Consider the following 12,686-nt stretch of genomic DNA (forward strand, 5'->3'; position numbering starts at 1 on the left):
TTAACCATACCACGTGGTTAAACTCTTAAGACGAATGAGAACAAGTCTTTGATATTGACTTCTAGTCTGCAGCTAGGAATTCGGTATCATTGAACGCGAAGAAAGACAACCGCCGAAACAATCATTCTATAACGAATGTCCCTCTGAACAATCCACAACCGAGACAGAACTTCACTCCAACCAAAACGAACTTCTCTCCAACGACCAAGGCACACACACACTGGACGTAACTATATATATATTGATTGCAATTGTTCCCGAATGAGTGAGCGTTCATGTGTAAGGATTAACATGTCAATTGTTATAATTATGGACTCTGTAGTGAATTCTTAGTCGAACGCAACTTTCCCTTTGTCTAACAGCCGCCATGCCGGTTTAGCCCACTAGGGCATATTTTCTCCCATCATTTCATGTAACTATTTTAAGTTTGTTTGTTTATGCATTTATGTGAATTAATTAGTTAGTAATAAATAAATGATTTAAGACAATTGATGTATGGATGACTCATAGTGAAGACTGGGTTCGTGCAGATCAACGATTTACGACGTTTGGAATGAGACTGACGTAAGGTAGAGTAAATAAATCTTTAATTAGAGGACTATTGATCAGATATGGAAATATCTGAAAGGTTAGATTGGGAAATTATAACCTTGTAATCTAATAACTTTCCCTGGTGCCCTCGAATTCATAGTTAATTAGTTACGCTATTACTCAAGTGATCGCGTAATCCCTAATTATAGGAATCTATGATAAAAACTATAAATCTTCAATTTAACGATACCAAAGACACGACAGTTTAGTGTCTGTGATAGGAGAAAACTGAGGATGGATCAACAACATTGTAGTTACTCCACAATACTAACCAAATTTACAGACTAAGAAGGAAGCCTGTACAGAATAAAAAAATACTCTAAAACATGCATCCTGTTTGCAACAAGGCACTAAAGTAATACTGCCAAAAATTTGGCAAAGCAATTCACTTTTGTCCTGAATATAAAGTGTTGTGTATTGGATTTGCCCCAAACATATTACTTAGTACCACTCTCCAATTTTCAAGCAAAATGGTGGCTGCATCATGTTATCATCATGCTTGTAATCATTAAGGAATGGGGTGTTTTTTAGGATAAAAAAGCTAATCACAGGCAAAATCCTAAAGGAAAACCTGGTTCAGTCTGCTTTCCACCAGACACTGGGATATTAATTCACCTTTTAGCAGGACAATAACCTTAAACACAAGGCAAAATCTACACTTGCTTACCGAGTAGATTTGTGAATGTTCGAGTTGCCGAGTTACAGTTTTGACTTAAATCTACTTGAAAATCTAAGGCAAGACTTGAACATTTGTTTAGCAATGAGCTTGAAGAATTTTTTTTATAATAAATCTTGCACAATCCAGGTGTGGAAAACACTTAGAGACCCAGAAAGACTCAGAGCTGTAATCGCTGCCAAATGTGACTTTAACATGTATTGACTCAGGGGGGTGAATACTTAAACAAGATGTATTGTTTTTTTTATGTTATAAAAAAAATCCACTTTGACATGAGTATTTTCTGTAGATTGTTGATAAAAAATGACAACTAAATCCATTTTAATTCCACTTTGTAACAACAAAATGTCAAGGGGTCTGAATATTTTCTTAAGGCACTGTACCTATTTCCTATTAACATCATAATTCTCCCTTAATGACTACTGTGTAACTGAGCTTTTTGGTATCTACTACTTAAAACCTACACATTCACTATTGAATTACTACGTAATGCCTACCCATTACTGCTGTATGTCTACTCAATCCCTATTGAATTAATACTGCCATTTGTGTGTGTAGTGTTGTGTCACTATTGATCCCAACAAAATTGCTCCAGATCCTTTTTCATTTCCCCCTTTAAACCCCTTGAATTACTATTGAAAACTGACACATTTTCTACTGTTTGTCTATTCAAAATCACTGTTGACATCTTTTTCACTACTGTGTCACTAACGTTACTAGCAGTGGTGGGAAAAGTACTCAAAAGTCATACTGTAGTAAAAGTAAAGATACCTTAATAGAAAATTACTCAAGTAAAAGTGAAAGTCACCCAGTAAAATACTACTTGAGTAAAAGTCTAAAAGTATTTGGATCTAAATATACTTAAGTATCAAAAGTAAATGGATTTGCTAAAATGTACTTAAGTATCTAAAAGTATTCAAATTCCTTATATTATACAAACCAGACAGCACAATCTTGTTTTTTTATTTTATTTACAGATAGCCAGGGGCACACTACAACACTAATTTACAAACAGAACATTTGTGTTTAGTGTGTCCACCAGATCAGAGGCAGAAGGGATGAAAAGGGGTGTTCTCTTGATAAGTGCGTGAATTGGACCATTTTCCTGTCAAAATGTAACAAGTACTTTTGGGTGTCAGGGAAAATGTATGGAGTAAAAAGTACATAATTTTCTTTAGGAATGTAGTGAAGTAAAAGTAGAAGTTGTCAAAAATATAAAGAGTAAAGTAAAGTACAGATACCCCAAAAAACTACTTAAGTAGTACTACACCACTGGTTACTAGACTAGTGCACATGCTATTTCCTCAAGTTATTAGCTGTAGTTATATAATCATACAATACATAATAAGCTTATACAAACGTAATTGCATTTTTTTATTTAAATGAATTACATATTTACACTTTTGTTAATCCCTTTGAGGCCTTGTCTTCATTCAGATTCTCTTTTGCGTTGCAGCCACATTTTTCCACCACTTAACCTTTTAGAAAATAAAAACAAGCAAAAGAGACAACCAATTATAAGCCATTATTCATCATCTGCTTGTCACGATCATCTTGATAAGAGAGAGAGGACCAAGGCGCAGCGCGTGAAAAATACATCTCCTTTTATTAAAGAGACAAAAATGAACGAAACAAAACAACAAACTGACGAACGTGAAGCTATCTTAACAAATAAGTGCTGACACTAAACACTTAGACATAGACAATTACCCACAAATGCATGATGCCCATGGCTGCCTTAAATATGGCTCCCAATCAGAGACAAATGAAAGACATCTGTCTCTGATTGAGAACCACTCAGGCAACCATAGACATACCTAGAAACATTCACTCAACCATAGACATACCTAGAAACATTCACTCAACACAAACCCATACACTAAACCCAACACCCCCTTTACCATATAACCACCCAAAACGAGACAAAACACAAACATTCCCCATGTCACACCCTGACCTAACTAAAATAATAAAGAAAACAAAGAATACTAAGGCCAGGGCGTGACACTGCTAATAAAGGTCACATAAGACAACACAGAAAAACATTTGATTAACAATGTTAATCTTACAAACAATGGCCTCCAGTCTTCTTACAGTATGTCAAGGGCCTCTTTGGCAACAGGTCAAAAGAGGTAAGTAGAATGGGTAAGTATAACAATATGAACATACTGTACATTTGCATACAAACACATACGAATTAGCTAGCATGATGAAAACACAGGCTACTTAGCTACAGTCCATTTCAATGGGGCTAACAAACAAGGCCATTTTGGCTAGCAATCTTTTTCATCTGGTAAAAAGTTATATAAATGACATTAAAGTATTTATAAAACATAAAGGAAAGTTAACCTTACAGATGGTGCCAGCATAAGGGATATGAAAGACAGGATTATGAAGGATGGAAGATGATTACATTCAGGATTGTCAAAAACAGTACATAGCTAACAACCAAACTACTTCCTGTTTTGTCTCCTGCGGTCGCGAAAACCTTGTGTAGAAAAGCTGTAGTTTTTTTTACTACTAACATCAAGTAGTGAAAATCTCTACCTGATTACTACTAGAAACACTACTACTGTTTTCCTACTGAACACTACAAAATTCTACTTGTGTATCTTGAGTAGTGCATAAACTACACATTCACTACAAGTCTTTACATAGTCACGACTGTAACTCATGCAAGCAGTAAAATTTGATTTAAAAAACAGATACAAAATACACCTTATGGAACAGCGGGGACTGTGAAACACAGACACATGCATACAAACACGATAACATACACACTATACACACACATGCATTTTGTGTTGTAGATATGTGGTAGTAGAGTAGGGGCCTGAGGACACACACTTAATATGTTGTGAAATCTGTTTTGAATGTATTGTAATGTTTTTAGAAATGTATAACTGCCTTCATTTTGCTGGACCCCACGAAGAGTAGCTGTTGTCTTGGCAGCAGCTAAAGGGGATCCATAATAAATACTGCATGAATAGGTTTTGTGCAGTAATTCAGTAGTACTTTTTCATGAGGGTGAGCCAAAGGGGTAAATTGAGCCACCCTTGGTTTCTAGGAAACCATACACAAAATGTATAATTTGACCAAATATTTAGGAAGAGGTCATAATTTCATGAAGTCTGTGAAGGAAGAAACCACATGGAAAAAATGTTAAGCAAGTTAGGTCTAAAAAACAGATTTTCACCAAGCCAACTGAATGTATTGTGTTAGAGGTTTCATGATGCTTGTATCTAAACCAAACATTTGTGTTCCATACATCAGTTGGGGTCTCTATAAGCTTCAATATGAGGTCCATCCTTGTAACTGTGTGGCCTAATATAGCGCTAGGAATATGGGACCAAATACTAAACCTTTGACTACTTTAATACTCATAAGTGAATTTGTCCCAATACTTTTGGTCCCCTAAAATGGGGAGACTATGTACAAAACATGGTGTAATTTCTAAACAGTTCACCCAATGTGGATGTAAATACACTCAAATGAAGCTGACAGACTGCACTTTAACCTCGAAGTCAATGTATCATTTAAAATCCAAAGTGCTGGAGTACAGAGCCAAAACAACAACAAAAAGGTGACACTGTCCCAATACTTGGAGCTCACTGCATTTGGAAAGTTATTATCCTAAATAACATGCAAAGACTACAGCACTGTGATGCATTGTACTTGCACATATCAAGGAAACAATATTTCATAGCAATATCTCTTCCTGTCTTTCTAAATATTCTCAGGGTGTTAGAGAGCAAACAGCAAGACAGTATCTAACAATTCCCAAACATCTCCATGTACTGATAGCCATGCCATTTGTTGACAATTTTTTTGATATTGAGATAAATCTATCTACATGTACAGGAAACTGCCAAAATAATGGAAACACTTGAGTAAATGAGGGTCCTGGCGGCTCGGTTATCGTGTGGGGTGCATTTTCCTGGCATGGTTTAGGTCCACTCAACCCAAGGTAAACGCCAATAAATAGTGATTACCGTCAACCTATGGCGAATCATTTCTATCCTGATGGGAGTGGATGACAATGCCCCCATCCACAGGGCACGAGTGGTCACTGAATGATTTGATGATCATGAAAACGATGTAAACCATATGCTATGGCCGTCTCAATCAAAAGATCTGAACCCAATTGAACACTTATGGGAGATTCTGGAGCGCCGCCTGAGACAGTTTTCCACCACCATCAACAAAACACCAAATTATGGAATTTCTCATGAAGAATGGTGTCGCATCCATCCATTAGAGTTCCAGACACTTCTAGAATCTATGCCAAGGCGCATTGAAACTGGTGGCTCGTGGTGTGTCGTGGTGGCTCAACAACCTAGTAAGACACTTTATGTTGGTGTTTCCATTATTTTGGCAGTTACCTGTAGTTACCTTAGGCATGTTAAACAATTTTGCAATTCTTATTTGGATCATGAGGCAAGACAAAAATATGTCCTTATTTACAAATAATATAATTATGTTTCTTTTAAACTGTTCACATTCTCCCTAAACAGTTCACATGCAGTATCTCCATAAGATTCAGTATCTGCTGGGCATTTCACACAGAGAGACACACAGAGAGGCGAGACCATACCAACAGCAGAAGATCTCCTTGAAGGTTTTCCTCATCTCCTGGCTCCTGAAGGCGTAGATCAGCGGGTCAATGACAGAGTTACACATGATGAGGATGAGGTACATGTTGAAGTGGGTCATGAAGCACACGCAGTAGGGGTTCCTAGGGCAGGAGATCATGAGGATGAGGTGGAGGAAGAAAGGAGCCCAGCACACTATGAACACCCCCAAGAGGATGGTGAGGGTGATGGCCCCCTTCATGTTGGCTGCCTGCCAGATGGGGCCGTTGCCCCGCAGAACGGCGATCCTCTTCATGTGCAGGCGTGCCAGCATGAACATGTGGACGTACAGCGAGGCCATGAGCACCAGCATGCTGAAGAACATGATGATAAGGCAGATAAGGACAGTAGTGCTCTCCGAGTAGACGATGAAGAGGACGCCCGACACGGTGCAGAAGGTCCAGATGCTGGTGATGATGGCGGCGGCCCGGCGCGTGGTCATGATGCTGTGGTAGCGCAGCGCGTAGAAGATGGTCACGTAACGGTCCACGGCGATGGCCAGCAGGCTCCAGATAGACGCCAGCAGGGAACTACAGATCATGGAGTCAAACACGTTGTCCATGCTCTTGATCACGCCGCCACCAATCCCCAGATTTCCGTCGGTGATCATTGCCATAACGATGGTCTCTGTGGCGTTGGAGACGCTGACCAGCATGTCGGCCATGGCCAGGGAACAGATGAAGAAGTACATGGGAGAGTGCAGATTCTTGTTCTTAATGATGGCGGCGATGACCAGGATGTTCTCCAGCAGGCTGACGATGCCCAGCGTGAGGAAGACCTCGGTGGAGATGAGCAGCTGCTCGTAACACCCAGACGAACCATGGTGTCTCTCCGCCCCGGCCTGATGCCTCTGATGGCTAAGAGGCGGAGCTCCAGAGCTGTGGTTCCATAGGTGAAATGATCCATGGTGATGCTGGTGCGTGGCATTCATTGTTTTGTCGGATCTCTTCAGTCAGTACTCTTTAGTTTACTTCTTTCTTCATTATTCCCTTAATCCGTCTAGAGGGTTTCTGTGCCTAATGAGGAGCTGCTTACTTCAAGCTCCAGCTTTGAATGCCATGCAGACACTGGGCAGTGAAGTAAAGTCTGAAACACTGGGAGGTAGTCCGATACGTGACCACAGGCGCCCGTCTGACTCTACTTCTGGCATTGACTCTACAGGCAGGAAAGCCTTATCATCCTCTGGTCTCACGCTGCCATCTATTTACCACAGCTTCAGCCAGAGAGGTCTGAGAAAGAGAGCGCGGAGAGAACAGGGAAAGAGAGAGAGAGAGAGAGAGAGAGGTGGACGCGAGAGGGGAGAGAAGGAGATTGGGAGAGAGAGACAGGGAGGGAGGCAGAAATTGTGAAAAATAGATGGAGGTTGAATGGGGGTGTGTGTCTGTGAGTGAGTCCCGAGAGTTTGAGTCACTAACTGAAAGAAAAGGTATTAAAGCACAGCTAGCCAGCCAGAGCTTCACTTAACAGAATCATTCTCACTTTTCCTATAGACACCCCTCAGCACTCTCATCCCTGACTCCTCCCCATCTCTCAGCCAATGGGGGAGTGCTTACAAGGGTGGGAATCACATCTGGAGAGTGTTCTTGGTCTGAGAGAGGTATGAATAGCCCTGCTGCACCTCACTTCAGCACATACAGGTTGTCCTTGGGGCATGTGTCAATTTAATCAAATTGATGGTTTTGTTAATGTCAGAAATGTGAGTCTTGATCGAGGTCTTTTGAAAAGCATTCATAGGGGTGATTTACGTAAGTGTATCAATAACATTTAGGAACTGTATCCTACCTACCACTATGTTTCAAGCAGTCAGATCTACTGGACATGCTCTGTAGTCTTGTCATTCATCCCCAGACAACCTCCCCGTTTGTCCTAAAATTAATCACACCCGGGTCGTCCAACGAAAAGAGTTCCTTTTGCATCCCTTTGATATTTTAAGTAGAAATTGTGCACCAATTTAACATTTTAAAACTCTGCTATATTAAATGAAGTGCCCTTTAATATAGACCACATGGAGAGAAGGCTTGCTGAAGTGTCAATATACTTCAACCCTGTGTCACTTCTATGTAGATTTCAATCCACTTAATCTGAAAATTCATTGTAAAGCACTAGTTATTTTGTTGCTTTGAGAAAGCCATTTCTGAAGAGTATTACTTATTTAATGTGATTAGTGATTCATTTACGTACTGTATGTCCCTCATTTTAATGTGAACACTGTTACGTGAACTGAACTCTCATTTTAATCTGGTGAAGCGATTCCTTTTTAAATATTTATTTCAATAGAAACATTGACAATTTAAATCAGTGTAAAAGCAGATATGCTGGTTCTACTCTTTTTGGCCATTTTCCGGTGTTTTGTCATGGAAAACTGAGCTGGTCAAGCACAACACATCAATCCTGTTACCCATAGATAGACAGGCTAGAAATGTTTTAGCAATTCAATTTTTTGCATTCAATTGCCACTCCCTGTTGCACACAACAAGCTTCCCTTCCCCCAGTCATGAGAGGATTTATGGCTGATTTATGATTAAATCGTCAACCCTGTTACTTCATTTGGCACTTAATAGGCACTTACTACAGGAATGTTTTTATTTAACTTTTTAGGGATAGGGGGCAGCATTTTCACTTTGGATGAATAGCGTGCCCAGAGTGAACTGCCTCCTACTCTGTCCCAGATGCTAATATATGCATAGTATTACTATTGGATATAAAACACTCTGAAGTTTCTAAAACTGTTTGAATGATGTCTGTGAGTTTAACAGAACTCATATGGCAGGCAAAAACCTGAGAAAAAATCCAAACAGGAAGCGGGTCGATTTTCAACTCAGCGCCTATTGAAATCCCAGTAAGATATGGATCTGTTTGCACTTCCTACGCCTTCCACTAGATGTCAACAGTCTGTAGAACGTTGAATGAATCCTCCACTGTGATGTGGGGCCGGATGGGAGGTGTTTGAGTCAGTGGTCTGGCAGAGTGCCAATTCCTGGTCACGCACATTCCACATGATATCGTCTTGCGTTCCATTACTTCTGTAGACACAAAGGAATTCTCCGGTTGGAACGTTATTGAATATATATGATAACAACATCCTGAAGATTGATTCTCTACTTAGTTTGACAAGTTTATTCGACCTGTAATATAACTTTGAAGTTTTCGTCCGACGTTTGCCTGGACCTGCGCGAGCGTTTGGACATGTGTACTAAACATGCTAGCAAAAGTAGCTACTTGGACATAAGTAATGGACATTATCGAACAAAACAACAATTTATTGTGGAACTAGGATTCCTGGGAGTGCATTCTGATGAAGATCAAAGGTAAGGGAATATTTATGATGTAATTTCGTATTTCTGTTGACTGCAACATTGCGGAGAAATGTTGTTTATATCTGAGCGCCATCTCAGATTATTGCATGGTTTGCTTTTTCCGTAAAGTTTTTGAAATCTGACACAGCGGTTGCATTAAGAACAAGTGTATCTTTAATTCTATGTAAAACATGTATCTTTCATCAAAGTTTATGATGAGTATTTCTGTTATTTGATGTGGCTCTATGCAATTTCTCCGGATATTTTGGAGGCATTTCTGAACATGGCGCCAATGTAAACTGAGATTTTTGGATATAAATATGCACATTACCAAACAAAACATACATGTATTGTGTAACATGATGTCCTATGAGTGTCATCTGATGAAGATCATCAAAGGTTAGTGATTCATTTTATCTCTATTTCTGCTTTTTGTGACTCCTATCTTTGGCTGGGAAAATGGCTGTGTGTTTTTTGGACTTGGCAGTGATCTAACATAATCATATGTTGTGTTTTCGCTGTAAAATTATTATTTTTTATTTTTTTATTTTTTTTAATTGGACACGATGGGTAGATTAGCAAGATGTTTATCTTTCATTTGCTGTATTGGACTTGTTAATGTGTGAAAGTTACATACTTCTAAAAAATATTTTTGAATTTCCCGCGCTGCCTTTTCAGCGGAATGTTGTTAGGGGTTCCGTTAGCGGAATGCATGTCCTAGAAAGGTTAACCTCGAGATGGGAAGACGTGTTTTTTTATGTTGATAATGAAGAACATGTGCTCTTTATGACAGAATGTTAAAATTTGGTATTTCATCCTCAAGTGGATAGTCTTTTTTTTTTTTTTTTTTTTTTTACCAAGTTACACTTCTCAAAAGGCACCGAATTGGTGGAACTGTCGAGGCCTCCCATGGCTTTAGGCTAGCTTCCTGGCCTATCGATCACACCTCTAGGTGTTTGAAAAACACACATGCATGCACAAATACATACACCAGCTTAGGACAGGACATATGTTTTAGGACAGGCAGATGTTTTTGTTTAGGTGAGCAGTTTGTTCTCACGTCTTATATCAGTCTGAATCAATAAGAGATATCGTTGGAAGTTACTGTATGCACCAAGCACAAGCAGACAAACATCAAATGAAAATAAAATCACATGTTATTTGTCACGTACACAGTTTTACAGCATATATGAAAAGTGCAGTGAAATGCTTGTGTGCTAGCTGAGATTCCTTTAAATATAATTTGCTGATCTTCTTACAAATCAAACAAATATTGTCGTCAAAAGCATACTATCATTATTCGATTTCTACACCACTCTGGAGTACACTATCCATATAGATCCACTGTTATGGCTGTGTTTACACAGGCAGACCAATTCTTCACATTGCAATCTTTCATCCTCACTCAACAAAAGGAGGTGGTAGGGTTTGGTGCTGATCAGATATAGTATGTCATGCTTGAACTTATCCAGGAAGCTTATTAACACCACATTTTCTTTCAAACCTTCATTCAGTGTTTTGCTGACAGCTTTGTAACAACTTTCGATCACACTCGCGGTACTCTGACATCACCTCAAAGGATCCTGACAGCATGGTCATAGAAAAAAATAGTCACATTTAATGTGGCCTTAACATTGCTAGGCACAAAATTATAATTATTAACCACAAATCAGATGTACTGTGTCTTGGTCCTAAAATACTTCAAGAATCGATGTGAGTTTGTGAGAACATGTTGCAAACAGTCTTATGTCAATTGTTGTAGGGTCACGTTGGTTTTCAGTATTACCTAACTGGAACAGGATGTACTAGGCGTCGTACTAGGCGTCGTCCACCTTAAGTGGGTTTTAAATAGAGAGGATGGCTTCAGGTACACCCAGAATCACTTGGTGACAAATTTACGTATTTTGTCAAATGTATGTATTTTTCAGGGATAGCTTGGGTTAAAGCAAAAAACTGAATTTCTGACTCAGGCCATTAGCACGAAAAACCTCATTCTGGGAAATTGCCATGGCTGCATTGCAGTTTGGGCAGTTGACATCTTTGCAGAAATCTGCTAAACAAGCAACAGGTTGATCATTTCAGAGGTTTCCTATAATCCATCAGCAACAACAATTCATTCATGTACAGTAAATAGAAATATCCCTCTCTTTACAATCCTTGTTTTTTCTCTGTTATTTTTGTCATTCATGCTTTGTCTCTGCTTTGTTTTGATTTAGGTGGAGTTGGTTTCTGTGTCCTGGGACCAGCTGGTGAAAGAAATGGGCTGTCCTTTCTCTTTTGTGTGGTCATGAACAAGGCAAAATTAGAAGTTGTACACGGCTGCAGCAGCTATGGTAATATATGGATATGACTAAATAAATGAAGGTGGTGAAAGAATAGCTTTTTCAAAGGGTTTATTGGTCTAACCTTTATTATTACCTGGAGGCCGCTTGAGGTTATCAATCTCTTTTTTCAAGAGAGACCTGATGAAACATAATTTTATGGGGAATAAAACACCAAATCTTCAAGTGATTTTTTTGTGTGTGTCTTGTATGAGGATAACGCCTGTTACGAACCCCTTTGGCCCTGCAGTCTAGGGGGGATGGAAACGAGACCCGTAACATATCTCATGCAAATCATAAGTGAAAAGGAACAATGAGAACTAAAAACAGACAACCTAAATCTACCGTCAAACACTTAAGGTTTATTGTTCAAACACACGGTAATGGGGGGGGGGGCTGAGCTGGACCCAAGGAAAGAACTAATTTATTTTTCATTTTTAACTAAGCTAGTCTAGCCTGCTTCATGAACAGCTAGCTAACTAACCAATAAAATACAGTGGGTGGTCCGCCCAGTTCTAACTAGGGTACTTAGACAAAGTTCTCCTACGGGTAATGTATGCCCATGTGCGACTTGGTATGCCCATGGGCGATCCCCTTTTCCCAACAACAAATAGTCATACACCACAACAATACATACTCAGATAATAACAGACAAATGTGACATGTAGGCGCAAAAACAAAAGAGAGATAGCTCCAGAGACAACTGATTTGGTTTCTTTTAAACCAAGGGAACGGGGATGTGATTGGGTAAGGGAAAAGGAGCAGGTGTGTCTTCAGATTGGCGACTGATGACTGCCACCTGTGACTAGGGCAGAAGGAGAGAAAACAAATACACAGGATCCCTGTATCCGTAACACTCCCCCCCTTAAAAAAGAGTAACCCTATAAGGATTGCGACCAAAGTATTTGTAACGAATACCAACAAGTTCAATGAGCCAAGGCAACCTAACGAGACATACAAAAATCATACATTTTTAAACACGAGACAAAGCATCTGCCAATACATTATCAGAACCCTTTTTGTGGCTGATCTCCAAATTATAATTCTGCACAATAAGCGCCCAACGTATAAGGCGCTGGTTTTGGTTGTACATACGGTGGAGAAACACTAAGGGGTTATGGTCAGTATATACTATCACTGGTAGGGCACTGGAACCAATATATACTTCAAA

The 12,686-nt window shown here is 39.4% G+C and overlaps 1 protein-coding gene across 1 annotated transcript; it reads right to left on the reverse strand.

Moving 5' to 3' along the window:
- Window positions 1-2,228: 2,228 nt before the first annotated feature.
- Window positions 2,229-7,571, reverse strand: LOC139550753 (melanocortin receptor 4-like). The gene has a single exon (XM_071361875.1). The coding sequence runs from the start codon at window positions 6,827-6,829 to the stop codon at window positions 5,807-5,809; it is 1,023 nt and encodes a 340-aa protein (XP_071217976.1). The 5' UTR covers window positions 6,830-7,571; the 3' UTR covers window positions 2,229-5,806.
- Window positions 7,572-12,686: the final 5,115 nt, after the last annotated feature.

This window comes from Salvelinus alpinus, chromosome 23, assembly GCF_045679555.1.
Source record: "Salvelinus alpinus chromosome 23, SLU_Salpinus.1, whole genome shotgun sequence".
NCBI lineage: Eukaryota > Metazoa > Chordata > Actinopteri > Salmoniformes > Salmonidae > Salvelinus > Salvelinus alpinus.